The sequence below is a fragment of the Rhinoderma darwinii genome, chromosome 2 (assembly GCF_050947455.1).
Source record: "Rhinoderma darwinii isolate aRhiDar2 chromosome 2, aRhiDar2.hap1, whole genome shotgun sequence".
NCBI classification, from domain to species: domain Eukaryota; kingdom Metazoa; phylum Chordata; class Amphibia; order Anura; family Rhinodermatidae; genus Rhinoderma; species Rhinoderma darwinii.
In genome coordinates this window covers 297,371,650-297,388,819 of record NC_134688.1, presented here as the reverse complement: position 1 = coordinate 297,388,819, position 17,170 = coordinate 297,371,650, and the positions used below count along the sequence as shown (strand labels likewise).

The following is a 17,170-nucleotide window of genomic DNA, read 5'->3' as shown; positions in this document are numbered from 1 at the left end:
TGACGTAGGATCATGTCCCGATTTCTCAGGCATGCCTATTATCCGAATATTATTTCGGCGCAGCCTATTTTCCAGGTCGTCCTTTTTCTGTTTTAATAGCTCAGTCATGGATTCCAGGTCAGAAATAGCACGTGGCATGGCTGCCGTCCTGTCTTCCACCCCCGACACTCTATCTGCCACATGTGTCACTCGTTCTCTCAAGGCCTGCATATCTTGCCTGATAAGGCCTATATCAATTTTCACCTCCTCCATCTTACCGGTCAGCGAGGTCTTGCATGCTGATATGGCTGCCAGGAGTTTATTCATCACCTCCGACGGGGTAGGTTCCGGCTCCGTCTCTTCCACCACCACTGAAGAGGAGGCCGTCCCTCCAGGCGTCTCACTGCCTTTTGAACGCTGCTGCAGGGAAGCACGGCCGCCATCTTGGGTTTCTCCCCGGGCGAAGCTCTGCAACTTTTCTGTGGCCGTTTTGGCCTCTCGTGGGGCCCATGACTCCGCTCTTACCACCCGACTGCTGCCTGGATCTCCGGGACGTAATGGTGAAGGTAAGGAACGATCAGGATATTAACAGGATCAGTATAGCACGGGACCACAGCGGAGCTCTCAAGTCATGCGACTGCTCCCGTTGCGCGCAAAGCCACGCCCCCACAGTTACACTATGTTTATCAGAGCTGTGTCTTCTAATGAACCGAGCACCTGTGTGTCTATTACATGACCATGGACAGAATTTTATTTTCTGGAAGTAAACAATTAATGTTCCGTTCCTACTGAATAACACCAAGCAGAGATCTTCATAACCATAACATTGTGTTTAAGGCGTTAAATCAGAGGTGTAACTTGAAGTTCCTGGGCCCCAATGCAAATTATCAAATTAATGCAAATAAATCTAGGGGTGTCGCAAACATTTTGACTCTATACGTGTTTAAGATTTTATTAGAATTGGTCCAGGAAAATGAAAACAATTCGTTTTGCGTTTTCAGAGTTATAAATATTGAATTAGAAAAAGAGAATATGTAGTATATGTAGTTTTGGCTTAATTTATTATTTATTTTTTAATTTGTTACATGATTTTTCCAGAGTACGGCAATATCACAAATGAAGGGTGAGGGCTATTTTATGCTTTTAGGGATTATATATTCAAAAAATATATATATTTTAAAAACTGGATATTTTTTAGGAAAGCGCTCCTCAATGAGAAGAAAAGGCAGATAAGTGCTGGTAAGCTGATTTATTTGAGCAACATGGGATGGGCAACGCGTTTCAATGCAGGACATGCGTCTTCGTCAGGCCGAGAAATAGGTATAATAGAACAGCAAGTCAGGACCCACTATGCTTGCTGTCAGTGAGTAGCTGACAGCTCTGATACACTGCACTACGCATGTAGTGCAGTGTGTTAGAATTGCGATCAGGGCCTCCTGCCCTCAAGTCCCCTAGTGGGACAAAGTAATAAAGTAAAAAAAAAGTTACAAAAAGATGTGTAAAAATAAGAAAATAAGTTTTAAAACTCAAAATCCCCCCGTTTCCCTTATCAGTCCTTTATTATTAATAAAAATATATAAACAAACAAACTATACATAATTTGTATCGCTGCGTCCGTAACGGCCTGAACTACAAAATTATTTCATTATTTATTCAGCGCAGTGAATGCCGTAAAATAATAATAAACCGTACCAGAATCACAATTGTTTGGTCACTTCACCTCCCAAAAAATGGAATAAAAAGAGATAAAAAATGGTACTGATCGAAACTACAGTTCGTTACGCAAAAAATAAGTCCTCGCACGGCTTTATTGATGGAAAAATAAAAAAGTTCTGGCGCTTAGAATAAGGTAACACAAAAAGTAAATGATTTTTTTACAAAAAGTATTTTATTGTGCAAACGCCATAAGACATTATAGTTTTTTTTAAACATATGGTATCGCCGTAATCGTATCGCCCCGCAGAATAAAGTGAATGTCATTTATAGTGCACGGTGAACGCTGTAAAAAAAATATAATAAAATAACAATAGTAGAATTGCTGTTTTTTAGTCACCACGCCACTTAAAAATAGAATAAAAACTGATCAAAACGTCTCATGCACCCCAAGAAAACTGCAATGAATTCCTCAAGGGGTCTAGTTTCCAAAATGGCGTCACTTTTGGGGGTTTTCCATTGTTTTGGCACCACAAGACCTCTTCAAACCGGACATGGTGCGTAATAAAAAAGGAGGCCTCAAAATCCACTAGGTGCGCCTTTGCTTCGGAGTCCGGTGCTTCAGTCCATTACCGCACTAGGGCCACATGTGGAATATTTCTCAAAACTGCAGCATCTGGGCAATACGTATTAAGTTGCGTTTCTCTGATAAAACCTTTTGTTTTAGAAAAAAATGGTATAAAGAGGATTTTCTGACAAAAAAAAAATGTAAATTTCACTTCTACTTTGCTCTAAATTCCCGTGAAACACCTAAAGGGTTCATAAACTTTCTAAATGCTGTTGTGAATACTTTGAGGGGTCTAGTTTCTAAAATGGGGTGTTTCATAGGGGTTTATAATATATAGGCCCCTCAAAGCAACTTCAGAACTGAACTGGAACCTAAAATAATAAATAAAATTAGGCAATACTTTGCTTCTTCCATTATACTGATAATGAGCAGCGCCCACACAGAGATTACCCCAGTTTTGACCGTTTGTATAAACGGAGACCCCTATTAGACCGTTTCAGTGCCCGGATTTCCCAAGCATACACCCCCGAGAAGTGTATTTCTATTGAAGAGTCCATGGTAGATTTTAAAGGGAGGGTTCAATTCCGCGAGTACCTGCCGGGTAAGAGGGCAAGGTATGGCGTGAAGATGTATAAGCTATGTGAGAGTGCATCGGGGTATACCTACAAATTTAGGATATAAAAAGGGAAGGACACCAGTAGTCAACCCCCATAATGCTCCCCCCCCCCCCTTTCCTGGAAGTTAATGCAAAAATTGTGTGGGATTTGGTGCACCCACTGCTGGACCAGGGTCACCACCTCTACCTGGATAATTTTTATACCGGCGTCCCACTCTTCAACGGCCTCGTTTCCAGAAGTCATGCGGCACCGCTAGAAGAAATCTGAGAGGCCTCCCTAAGACTCTGCTTGGGCAAACAAGAAGGGAGAGCAGGGCACAGTCTAGCAGCAACATATTGTGTGTCAAGTACAAGACAAGAGAGATGCCACACCAGTACCCATGTACCTGTACGAGGTACCAGAACAGAGACCCCCAAACCAGACTGCATCCTGGACTACAATAGGTACATGGGAGGGGTGGACTTGTCAGATCAAGCGAACAGATTGGTTTGCAAAGGCACAGAAAATCCCAATTTCCCAGCTGCTATTGAATTGTTGCATTCATTAAAATATAACTTTTATTATTTTGTTTAGAAATAAGATGCAGCAGAGAGAAAATAAATGTACAACATTGAATGAAATTAAAATGTTCAGAGTCGGTTAGCCTTACATTTCAGATCTGGTGTATGTTAGGATCTCATGAACTATAGTGTGGCAGGCATGGTCAACAGCTGCAGACTGCTTGAAGAGCCTCTGTCACACAGTAGTATGGTGCAATGGCTAACACGGCAATGATTATTAAGAGCGCTAGCCCCCCGACATGTTTCACTGCTTCAGCAGCGTCCTCAGGGGATCATTTCGGGGCTAATACCCGCGCGTGCGATTTCCTCTTCCTAATATAGTGGGGGGGGGACACCTACTGAGGTGTGTCATCCCCCGTGAGCGGCCAATGGGAATTGTGGAGAGGGACAAACCCTAGTTGTGTTTGATTGACACAATGACCGGCCTATTCAGTGACGTAGCAGTCGTTCCAATCGAATATCGGTCTAGGCGCATGCGCACCATAGTCAAATCAGGTGATAGAATTTTGATGTTTCAAAGGACCGCTGTCATCATCGAAAACGCAGCAGAGGCTGAGCGATGCGCTGTGTGTACAGACGCATTGCATATTGTCAGCTGCGTCTGGGTTTTCCTCCATATGGTAAGAGTACTTTATTTGGAAATAGCCAGTTATATAAATATGTACATACATATGGGGATGATGATGTCAGTTGGAGATACCAGGGATAGTATCCCAGACGAGATGGTGTACATAAGAGGAAGGGAAAAGGTGATATTAGTTTCAAGTTGTACAGGAACAGTAAATTATGAACCTAACGTTAGGTCTGCTTAGAGAAGTGTACTAATATATTTATATTGAAGACAAAAGAAGAGTTTGTAGCCAAAGATATATTAAACATACAAATTTTTTTTTATTAGTAACATATATAAAAATACATTTGAGTAAAGAATATATGTATACATTAACATATATTACAGGACAAGACTCTAGAAAGTACGTTTCAGAGAGCAAGTATCGATAGTAAAAATATGCAAATCTGGGTAAGCTGTATAATTGCAAAGACAGAATCTCTCAAAATGTGATAGAACAAAAACCCTCTTGTAGGGTGTAGTCAAAATTGCAGATCGTTCAGTCAAGATCACACAAAGCCCAATAGAGAGAGAACTATTCTATAAAGATCTGAGACCTAAATGTAACGTCTCGATCGGGTATCTTCCTAGCATGGTTGATAGGAGAGAGAGTGTATTGAACAGAGCTTACCCATATTGAATTGCCGTGATAGTTCGATACGTGCTCCAGCACAAATGCCCCAACGCGCGTTTCGCTCAGATATTGCTTCCTCAGGGGGAGATGTGTGTGTATGTCCTGTGTCTTGAAGCCTTTTTATACTGTGTGACACAGAAAGAGGCAAACGATGCTTCACGGCGCATGATCAGAGCCATGACCGGAAGCGAGGAAAGCCCCACTTCCGCCTCCAAATGCTGGAGCGCGCATCCGGATACCCGACGCGTAGCGGGATTTCCGGACATGCGCAGTGCACTCTAGGAGACGGAGCGGGGACAACGTCGCAACCCAGGTCGGATCAGGGCATGCGCACACATCGTGCCACCAGATTCAGTGTAAGTGAGATGATGTTACGCCGAAATGTAGTTTTTCATGTATATATATATATACATAGTCGTATTTTCTTCCTTCATAATATGTAGATAAACAGTGAGAATGTCATAACATATTGCACTATAATATGTGGAAGCAACGGAAAGGACATAAGGTGTAATGACACAAAGTGACGGTGTAATAAAAATAAAGCGTGTGATGTTGGAGAACATTAATAAAGTGAAGAATATGAATGGCCATACTTAAAACAAGTGATTTGCGGAGGGGGATATTTTTCTCACTAAGAGAAGTGTTAATATATGTATAGGTGAAGAGATTCTTGTTGTACTTGGTGTTTGGTCGGCATACACAAAGATGTGCAATGCCGCTCTCCCGGGCTGACCGCCATAAATACCAATTAACAGCAATAGATATTTGCAGACATAACAAAGAAAATGTGTAACAATAAGTGCGAAAACAATAATACATGCAGTAAGACAATAGCACAAGCTATTGATATACAGTGACCATAATATAGTAAAGTTATATGTTTCATGACGGAACAGACTATACCCAGTTTGACTGGTGCATCAGTCCTATGATAAATGTTAGACAACGTACATAAGAATGTGTAAGGAAAAATATATAGATTTTTGGATTATATTCTTTAAGCTATGAATCAATAAAACATAATTTTAGTGCATATGTCAATGACAATTAAGGGTAGTGTCGACAACCGTTACAAACAATAGAAAGGCATATTTATAAAAACATACACCCACTGTTTACAATAGTCGGAATTGATATAGAGAATACCGGGAGGTCATCCAGACCCTCACAAATTTTTTTTAAATATAGAGGGCATCAATTTCCTCTTACCCCCCAATCTAATCACAGTTCTGACGACAAAGTCGGATTAGCAAACATAAGGGACAATTATCGGCATGAAATGTCACTACGTTCTACCATCACATTAAACAATACAATGAGTTGGACATTTTTGTTGTTCAGATCTTCTGAATAGGGAGAAGGGATTAGGGACATCAGACACAGTCTTCGGGCCAAAGGACAAACAGGAACATTTTTTGGAAACCTAAATAAAAACAGGCAGTTAGAAAAAATACCAACAGACAAAATTAAAATAATTTAAAACTGCATAGGGGCAGAGACTATAGAAATGGAGCGAAGCTCAGATTCTCATTAAGGCCATAGGGTTTCATGGATCCGATCATCACGATCCATTTGCATTCCCTTTGTGACAGGGTTTTCTTCACGTTGCCCCCTCTGATGCCACAGTGTATCCTATCGATGCCACGTATCGATAGAGTTTTGGGGTTGCAATTGTGGTACTTTTTGAAGTGCCTAGGTAGAGTTTTAAGGGACAACGAGTCATCGACTTCAGCTGCTTTAACAATATCCCGTACGTGCTCCCTGGTCCGGGTTCTTAATTCCCTGGATGTGAGTCCAACATAGATTTTCTGGCAGCCACATGTGGCATAATACACCACATGTGTACTGCTATACGAGATGTATTCCCTGATCTCAAATTGTTTGAGTCCATCAGCAGACGTGAAGTTAGTTGCTCGGCATATATTGCTACATGCCTTGCAATCGCCACAGGGATAACAACCCTTTTTGGGTCCACGGGAACCGAATGGGCAGATCTGACGGGGTACGTAGTGGCTTTTGACTAAAAAGTCCCTCAAATTCTACATATGTTTCTTCCACATATTATAGTGCAATATGTTATGACATTCTCACTGTTTATCTACATATTATGAAGGGAGAAAATACGACTATGTATATATATACATGAAAAACTACATTTCGGAGTAACATCATCTCACTTACACTGAATCTGGTGGCACGATGTGTGCGCATGCCCTGATCCGACCTGGGTTGCGACGTTGTCCCCGCTCCGTCTCCTAGAGTGCACTGCGCATGTCCGGAAATCCCGCTACGCGTCGGGTATCCGGATGTGCGCTCCAGCATTTGGAGGCGGAAGTGGGGCTTTCCTCGCTTCCGGTCATGGCTCTGATCATGCGCCGTGAAGCATCGTTTGCCTCTTTCTGTGTCACACAGTATAAAAAGGCTTCAAGACACAGGACATACACACACATCTCCCCCTGAGGAAGCAATATCTGAGCGAAACGCGCGTTGGGGCATTTGTGCTGGAGCACGTATCGAACTATCACGGCAATTCAATATGGGTAAGCTCTGTTCAATACACTCTCTCTCCTATCAACCATGCTAGGAAGATACCCGATCGAGACGTTACATTTAGGTCTCAGATCTTTATAGAATAGTTCTCTCTCTATTGGGCTTTGTGTGATCTTGACTGAACGATCTGCAATTTTGACTACACCCTACAAGAGGGTTTTTGTTCTATCACATTTTGAGAGATTCTGTCTTTGCAATTATACAGCTTACCCAGATTTGCATATTTTTACTATCGATACTTGCTCTCTGAAACGTACTTTCTAGAGTCTTGTCCTGTAATATATGTTAATGTATACATATATTCTTTACTCAAATGTATTTTTATATATGTTACTAATAAAAAAAAAATTGTATGTTTAATATATCTTTGGCTACAAACTCTCTTCTTTTGTCTTCAATATAGCTTAATAGAGTTGCCTATCTGATTATATATGGGAGGTCGGTCCTTGACCTAGACCTAGCCCAGAGTATTAATGCGTTCAGGAGTACATGTTTTGATTAATATATTTATATATAGGATTTTTTTTTATTTAGAAAATTGTATCACATAGTAGTAGTATGATAAGTGATAGTTAGTGACCATCAGTACCAGTGACTGGTCACTGATCAAGTCCTGAAGCCCTACAACGCCATGCTGTGTGGTATAAGAAGCTGGCCGTGCACATCATCATCATCATACAGATGGCATTGTACAATGCGTACGTGCTACGTCGATGTACAGGCCAGAGGGGAACTTTCCTGGAATTTCAAGAGGTGGTTATCAAGAACCTAATCTTTAGGGACCAGGAAGGGCGGGGGGGGGGGGGCACCCAGTACTTCTGGAATTGAGGCCACACACATCGTACCAGGGCAACACTTTCCAGGAGAAGTTCCCCAAACTGGCGAGAAGGGAAAAGGTCAAAAGAGGTGCAAAGTCTGCTATAAGAGGGGGATAAGGGAGGACACAATATATCAATGTGACGCGTGTCCCGAAAAACCAGAGCTCTGTATGAAAGTGTTTTAAAATTTATCATACATACCTTGGTTTATAATTTACCCCTATTTTACTTACCCTGATGCACTCCACACAGCTTATCTCCCCCCCCTCGTCTTTCCCTTCTGAGCCCTGCTGTGTGCCCAGGTAGCTGATAACCACCACAACCACAAATGGGGCATTGCTGCACTCTGGACAAATTGTGCAACAGAATGGGGTATTTTTATTTCTTGTGAAAATAAGACATTTTCAGCCAAAACTACATATTATTGGAAAAAATTTATTTTGTTTTAATTCCCAGCCCAATTCAAATAAGTTCTGTGAAAAAACTATGGGGTCAAAATGGTCACAACACCCATAAATGAATTCCTTGAGGGGTGTAATTTCCAAAATGGGGTCACTTCTGGTGAGTTTCCATTGCTTTGATACCTCTGGGGCTCTGCAAATGCGACATGGCACCCGAAAACCAATCCACCAAAATCTGGACTCCAAAGAACAAATAGCGCTCCTTTCCTTCTGAGCCCTCCCATGGGCCCAATTGGCAGTTTATCACCACAAATGGGGTATTCCCGCACTCAGGACAAACTGGGCAACAAAATGTAGTATTTTATTTCTTGTGAAAATAAGAATTTTTTAGCTAAAACGACATTGGAAAAAATATATATTTTTTTTTATTCCCAGCCCAATTCAAATAAGTTCTGTGAAGAAACTATGGTGTCTAAATGGTCACATTACCCATAAATGAATTCCTTGAGTGGTGTAGTTTCCAAAATGGGGTCACTTCTGGTGGGTTTCCATTGCTTTGATACCTCTGGGGCTCTGCAAATGCGACACGGCACCCAAAAACCAAACCAGCAAAATCTGCACTCCAAAGAACACACAGTTCTCCTTCCCTTCTGAGGCCTCCCATGGGCCCAAACGGCAGTTTATCGCCACAAATGGGGTATTGCCGCACTAAGGACAAATTGGGCAACAAAATGGGGTATTTTGTTCCCTGTGAAACGAAGAAATTTTTATCACAAATGACATCTTATTGGAAAAAATTTATTTTTTTTAATTTCACAGCCCAATTCAAATAGGTGCTGTGAAAAAACTGTGGGGTCAAAATGGTAACAAGAAACATAAATGAATTCCTTGAGGGGTGCAGTTTCCAAAATGGGGTCACTATTGGGGGATTCCTACTGTTTTGGCACCTCAACACCTCTTCAAACCTGGCATGCTGCCTAAAATATATTCTAATAAAAAAGAGGCCTCAAAATGCACTAGCTCCTTCATTGCTTCTGGAGATTGTGTTTTAGTCCACGAGCACACTAGAGCCACATGTGGAACATTTCTAAAAACTGCAGAATCTGGACAATACATATTTAGTAGTATTTCTCTTGTAAAACCTTCTGTGTTACAGAAGAAAAATGTAATAAAATTGAAATTCAGCAAGAAAAATGAAATTTGCAAATGTCACCTCCACTTTGCTTTAATTCTTGTGCAATGCCTGAAGGGTTAAAAAAAACTTTCTTAATGCTGTTTTGAATACTTTGAGGGGGTCTAGTTTTTAAAATGGGGTGTTTTATGGGGGTTTCTAATACATAGGCCCCTCAAAGCCACTTCAGAACTGAACAGGTACCTTAAAAAAAAAGGCTTTTGAAATGTTCTTAAAAATATGAGAAATTGCTGTTTATGTTCTAAGCCTTGTAACGTCCTAGAAAAATAAAAGAATGCTCAAAAAACGATGCCAATCTAAAGTAGACTTATGGGAAATGTGAACTAGTAACTATTTTGGGTGGTATAACCGTCTGTTTTACAAGCATGCATTTAAATTCTGATTCTGATTCTTTTTTTCCAAATTTTCTCTACATTTTGCAATTTTTCACCAATAAACACTGAATATATCGACCAAATTTTACCACGAACATGAAGCCCAATGTGTCACGAGAAAACAATCTCAGAATCGCTTGGATAGGTTTAAGAATTCCGACGTTATTACCACATAAAGTGAAATATGTCAGATTTGAAAAATGGGCTCTGAGCTTTAAGGCTAAAACAAGGCTGCGTCCTTAAAGGGAATGTGTTGCCAGAAAAACATGTTTTTTTAAAAAAAATTAAACATTTAGTGTGTGGGTGGTTAAACATTGTTCAAATTTTTTTTATTTTTTTGCACGAGTCCAGGAAATATTATAAATTATTTCTAATTTATAATACTACCCATTTTTGGTCACTAGATGGAGCTGTTCCCAAAATTGCAGCATTGCAACATTGGGTTAAAAGCCCTCGCTCTAGTGAGCTCTCAGCATCCCCCCCTCCTTTATCCTGGCTAGTGCCGGGATAAACGAGGGGTTTGAACGGTGTAACCTCCTACACTGTGTGTCGCCATTTTTTGAGCTAACCCACAGTGTAGTAGGTTTACATACAGTAGTAAACACACACAAACACGAACATACATTGAAATCTCTTACCTGCTCCTGCCGCCGCGGCTCCCTCCGGCCCGTCCGCTCCGTTTGCTGCCGCTGGTGCAAGTGCAGAAATCCGGAAGCCGCGACCGGAAGTAGTAATATTACTGTCCGGCCGCGACTTCCGGTCCACAGGAAAATGGCGCCGGACGGCGCCAATTTCGAATAGGACTGTGTGGGAGCGGCGCATGCGCAGTTCCCACACAGACGCCGTACACTGCAGTCAATGGGACGGGAGCCGTTCGCAGTCCCTATGGGACTGTGGCTGCCGTATTCCATGTCTGTATGTGTCGTTAATCGACACACACAGAAATGGAACAAAAAATGGCAGCCCCCATAGGGAAGAAAAAGTGTAAAAATAAGAAAAAGTAAAACACAAACACACAAATAAATATAAAAGTTTTTAATAAAGCACTAACATCTTTAACATATAAAAAAATAATTTCTGATGACACTGTTCCTTTAAGGGGTTAAAGAAGTGAAACTCCTATGTTTATATAGATTCATTACACAGAGTGATCTATTTCCAGCATTTTTTTAGTATAATGTTTGATTATGGTTAACAGTTAATGAAAACCCAAAATGTAGTTTCTGAAAATCAGAATATTGTATAAGTGCAACTTCAAAAATGATTTTGAATACCACAATGTTGGCCTTCTGAAATGTATGTACAGTATATGCACTCCATGCTTGGTCGGGGCTCCTTTTACATGAATTACTGCATCGATGCAGCGTGGCATGGAGGTGAAAAGCCTGTGGCACTGCTGAGAGGTTATGGAAGCCCAGGTTGCTTTGATAGCGGCCTTCATCTGCATTGTTGGGTCTGGTGTCTCATCTTCCTCTTGACAATACACCATAGATTTTCTATGGGGTTTAGGTTAGGCGAGTTTGCTGGCCAATCAAGCACAGTGATACTGTGGTTATTAAACCAGGTATTGGTACTTTTGGCAGTGTGGGCAGGTGCCAAGTCCTGCTGGAAAATGAAATCGGCATCTCCATAAAGCTTGTCAGCAGAGGGAAGCATGAAGTGCTGGGAAATGTCCTGCTGGACGGCTGCGTTGACTCTGGACTTGATATAACACAGTGGACCAACACCAGCAGATGACATGGCTCCCCAAACCATCACTGACTGTGGAAACTTCACACTGAGCCACAAGCAACTTTGATTGATGCCTCTCCACTCTTCCTCCAGACTCTGGGACCTTGATTTCTAAATGAAATGCAAAATTTACTTTCATCTGAAAACAGGACTTTGGACCACTGAGCAACAGTGAAATTGGGCTTATTTAATATTCAAATTTTCTGAGACAATTTTGGGTTTTCATTAACGGTTAGCCATAATCTTCAACATTAAAATAAAAAAATGCTGGAAAAAGATCAGTGTGTGTAATGCATCTATATAATGAGTTTCACTTTTTGAATTGAATTACTGAAATAAATTACATTTTGATGACCTAATTCATTGAGAAGGACTACTTTAGTGTATCTCTCATTTTATAAATATCACTGTACATAAATAAATTTATGCATATCACCGTATACTTCCTTTTTTTTTTTTTGTTTCGCCCATCTGCTTCCCCCTCTCCATACCGTTGTTCAACCTTCCGGGGATATCGGCTCTCTTAAAAAGTCTTGTAACATCCTGTGTTGTTTTTGTTGAGGATGCATACCTTCGTTGCGACTACTATTTAGTCTACCTTGGCTAATTTGCTCCATAAAATTCTGAAGTTTATTAATCAGAATGGTTACCCCTACTTTATTTTGCCATTGACAGACACTCTTTTACTTTACCCCCCTAATGCCTTTACACTTTGGTTTCTTTATCTGGCAGATACGCCTCCTAAATTAGTGCAATGTCTACTTTTATTCTCTTCGGATGACTTAGGAGCCTATCCCTTTTTATAGGGAACGTAAGGCCCCTTACATTCCATGATAGTACCTTCACTCCAGGGTTTATCGGCTAAAGAAAGTATCCCTGAATGTTTGAACCCACTCCCTGCCCTTAATTTACTCAAATAATCTTTGTTCCTCCCATATGACATAAATGTTTCAAACATATTTCCTACAAATCGTATATATTTGGTTTTGCTGTAATGGTACCGACCCATAGAATAAAGTTAACATGTTATTAATGTCACATGGTGACGCATAAAAAAAAAATATGGTGGCATTGTGTTTTTTTCCATTGCCCCCCCCCAGAAAGTGAAAAAAAGTTACTCAAGTTATAGGTACCCCAAAATTATGCCATTGAAAAATCCAACTTATCCCTTAAAAAACAAGTCCTCATACAGCTATGTTGATGAAACAACGAATTATTGGTCTCGGTATCTGGTCCTAAAGGCCAAAATAGGCTCAGCTTTTGTAATATGTATGCATGTGTATATATTTGTATGTATATCTATATGTGTGTGTGTGTGTGTGTGTATATGTGTGTGTATATATATATATATAATGTGTGTGTATGTATGTATATATATATATATATATATATATATATATATATATATAATCTCAGCATTGTGAGAAACTAGACATGGACCGCACATTCCACAATATATACGTTGATCTGATCCGCTAGGCATAATTTATAAACATGAACATGAGGTTCTTTGTTAACATTTTGATCAAACTGTATAAGCCCACTTGCCACTTCATGGCGACCTCTTTCAAAGTGGGTCCCTACTCTGTCGGTTCCAACACTGCTCCTGCAGATGGAGTAACCCAGGGGCCCAAAAGCACCCATTCTATCAGACTGTGCCAAACCTCCTTGGCTCTGGGCTATGTCCCCCCACAAGTGCAGCACTACAGCAACAGACGCGACCACACAACACGTGAACAGATGGAATACGCTCACCTTACCGTGCGCCCTCAGTGACAAACTGAGAGCACAAGCAAGAGCGGAAACACTTATGAGGTCATTCCTGAATTAAAATCAGCTGGGTTTTTTTCCAAATGTGTGGAGTGCTGGTGCCAAGTAAAACAAAAAATTTGAGGTGGATAGACTACAATATCAGCATTGTGAGAAATTAGACACAGACCTCACATCCACAAAATATTCGTTGATCTGAGCCGCTAGGCATAATATATATATATGTGTGTGTGTGTCTATGTATAACATTGCATCCCATGTGACTGCTGCAGCGTCACATGACCTGCAACATCATCCAGGGAGGCTGGAGCAGACGCCGGAGGTGGGACGGGGTAAATGTGAACCGCTTTCTTCCATAGCGGATATTCCATTTGAAAAACCGCACCACAATGTGGTGCGATTTTTCGGACGGAATGTACTGCGGGTTCCAGATCGGACACGCTGCGTGATTTTTACGCAGCGTATCTGCCCCATGGGAACCCGGCATAAGTGTTTATGTATTCACATGCAGCAGAAAATTCTGAGACTGTCAGATTCAAATGAGTAGTGCTTGCAAAAACAACCCCGTTCAGATGTAGTCACAGTGAACCTACCCTAATGATGTGTACTGGGGTTGTCTTTGAGATCACACCTTTACCGTTACTATTTATTCTTATTTAGTAATTTTAGGAGCATAGTGGGGGTAAAGTACAGATTAGAGCACTTTTTTTTTTATACAGCCATATTCCGACATTTGACTTTTACATAAACATTGTATATTAATTTAATTAAATCCCACTTAAACAAGTAATACATTACAATATATGTGTAGGTGGAAGATTCATGAAGCTTGCATGCTGGCCTTGGGTTCAGTAAAGTCCATTCTTACAGAGGGTGTCCAGAGTGGAAGAGTTCAATTTGATATGCCTGGCTTTTTGACTGGAGTTATTCTTTCAGATCTCAACCTTTCAGGTAAGTTTATTGATTAATATTAACATTCAGTTTTAAGCTCTGAAAGAACAGCTAGCAATGCGGACCAATGTTTTACAGAGGTGACCAAGCAAATAGATAAATACGGCCTCCGAAATATTTCAGTTAAAAATATCACGTAAAGCTGTACAGCAAAAGTCACTGGAGATGCTTGCAGAGATGGAATTAAAGAGACTGTCACCACATTAGAAGTGTCGTATCTCTTACCTAAGGAGATTGGCGCTGTAATGTTGGTGACAGCAGTGCTTTTTATTTAAAAAAAACTATCTGTTTTACCACTTTATTAGCGATTCTAGATTTATGCTAATGAGTTGCTTAATGCCCAAGTGGGCGAGTTTTTACTTTAGACCAAGTGGGCGTTGTACAGGGGAGTGTATGACGCTAACCAATCAGCGTCATGCACTCCTCTCCATTCATTTACTCAGCGCATAGGGATCCTTTTAGATCGTTATGTGCTGTCTTATACTAACACATTAACGATACTGAAGTGTTTAGACAGTGAATAGACTTTCCACGGGATGTCTATTCACAATCTCTGCACTTCGTTACTGTTTCTGTGGTAGTTACATAAGAGGAAGCGTAATCTCGCGAGATTACGCTATAGATGACCGGTTACAACGAGATTACGCTATAGATGACCGGTTACAACGAGATTACGCTTCCTCTGCTGTAACTACCATAGAAACAGTAACGAAGTGCAGGGATTGTGAATAGACATCCCGTGGAATGTCTATTCACTGTCTAAACACTTCACTATTGTTAATGTGTTAGTATAAGACAGCACATAAGGATCTAACAGGATCCCTATGCGCTGACTAAATGAATGGAGAGGAGTGCATGATGCTGATTGGTCAGCGTCATACACTCCTCTGTACAACGCCCACTTGGTCTAAAGTAAAAACACTTTTTGATCAAAATGTGCACTAAGAACCTCCCTATTTGTAAGTAGATTTAGCTTTAGTGCATATTTATTTATATTTAGTGGTTTAGGTGGCATTAGTGTTGCAGGGTGCTGTCGCCATTTTTTGTCTGCTGTATTTCTGCAGTCACAGGTGTTCTTGCACCTGCATACATTTTATATCATTTAGTTGGAATGTGCTGTTCAACTTTTTGTTGTGTTTATGTGATCCATATATGTGGGGTTAGTGACTGCCTCCACTTGTTGTTCTTGCACTCCTCCCATTCTGCCCTGGGTGATTTTAATTAGTTCAATGCTGGATCCTACCATCCCCAGGTATATATGTAGGCTTAGTCCCAGTTCTGGGTGTATGTGCAGCGTAGGTTCCCACCTTACAGAGGTCGCCTTGTCGTGGCAGGTGGGCTAACACTTTTTGATGAAAATGTGCACTAAGAACCTCCCTATTTGTAAGTAGATTTAGCTTTAGTGCATATTTATTTATATTTAGTGGTTTAGGTGGCATTAGTGTTGCAGGGTGCTGTCGCCATTTTTTGTCTGCTAAAGTAAAAACACGTCCACTTGGGCATTAAGAAACTCATTAGCATAAATCTAAAATCGCTAATAAAGTGGTAAAAATAGATCGTTTTTTTTAAATAAAAAGCACTGCTGTCACCTACATTATAGCGCCGATCTCCTTATGTACTTCTAATGTGGTGACAGAGCCTCTTTAAAGACTGGCTAGACAGTCATTCTGTACCTCCTGTAGGGTAAAGTTAAACATTGTTGGGTGTTCATTATTACATCATTTGAGATGTCATCCGTTGTGTCCACCCGCTTCATTCACATCTGTCACCAAGACTTCCATCAGAGTCCTATATGTGAAAGAATATAGGACTCTGGGCTCAATATAACGAATTTACCCTGACGTTCTGTCCAAAGTGAATTCTGACTGAACAGTAGCATTAATGCTAGGACAACAAGGCGACAGAAAATGGCAGTCACAATTTAAGTTTAATTGTTTCCTATTAGGCAAAGAAGAAGTTGCAAGCTACGGTCTTAATCAAAATGAAATGCCTTTGTGCAAAGCTTGCCCCCTCACGTTTTATTCATTTTCTCCAATAGTTTCCCCCTTCCTTCTTGGACGCTCTCTCTGGGCAGCAAGTCGATTCACAGCTGCTATGTCTCCAGAGTTGATACAGCAGTTCCTCCAGGCTACAGTGAGTGGACTTCATGATAATCAGCCACCATCGGTGCGCATTTCTGCTGTCCGAGCTATTTGGGGGTGCGTTTAATTTTCCTTATACAATTTCCAAATCCTGTTTAAACTTTTTTTTCTTATTTCATGTTTTGGTTTTTTTCGTCGTTTTTTTTCCAGGTATTGTGATCAGCTCAAGATCTCCGAAAGCACCCATGTTCTCCAGCCCTTTTTGCCTAGTGTAGTTGATGGACTTATACACCTTGCAGCGCAATTCACTTCAGAAGTATTGAATTTGGTAATGGAAACTCTGTGCATTGTCTGCAGCGTGGATCCAGTATTTACAGCAAATGCTGAATCTAAGATCTGCCCTTTCACCATTGCCATCTTCCTTAAGTACAGCAATGGTAAGACTTGTGCACTGTGGGTGAAATAATGTAAAGTGTGTGTGTGTGTGTGTGTGTGTGTTAGGGTTGTCACGATACCAGAATTTGGACTTCGATACCGATACTTTATGTAGTATTGCGATACTCTATACCAAAACGATACTTTGCCAATAATAATAATAAAAATGTGAGGCGCATGGTGTGATGAATTTCGAACCACCATGTGCCACACATTAACTGTAATTAACCCCATCATGTTCCT

General features: G+C 40.7%; 1 protein-coding gene across 1 annotated transcript in view; it reads left to right on the top strand.

Moving 5' to 3' along the window:
• The window catches only part of IPO9 (importin 9), a 105,734-nt gene that overhangs the window by 63,296 nt on the left and 25,268 nt on the right, over nucleotides 1-17,170 (top strand). The window contains exons 13-15 of the mRNA XM_075853489.1: nucleotides 14,272-14,411; nucleotides 16,450-16,609; nucleotides 16,703-16,929. Of these exons, the coding sequence (XP_075709604.1) occupies nucleotides 14,272-14,411; nucleotides 16,450-16,609; nucleotides 16,703-16,929 (527 nt within the window). The remainder of the gene's footprint in view (nucleotides 1-14,271; nucleotides 14,412-16,449; nucleotides 16,610-16,702; nucleotides 16,930-17,170) is intronic.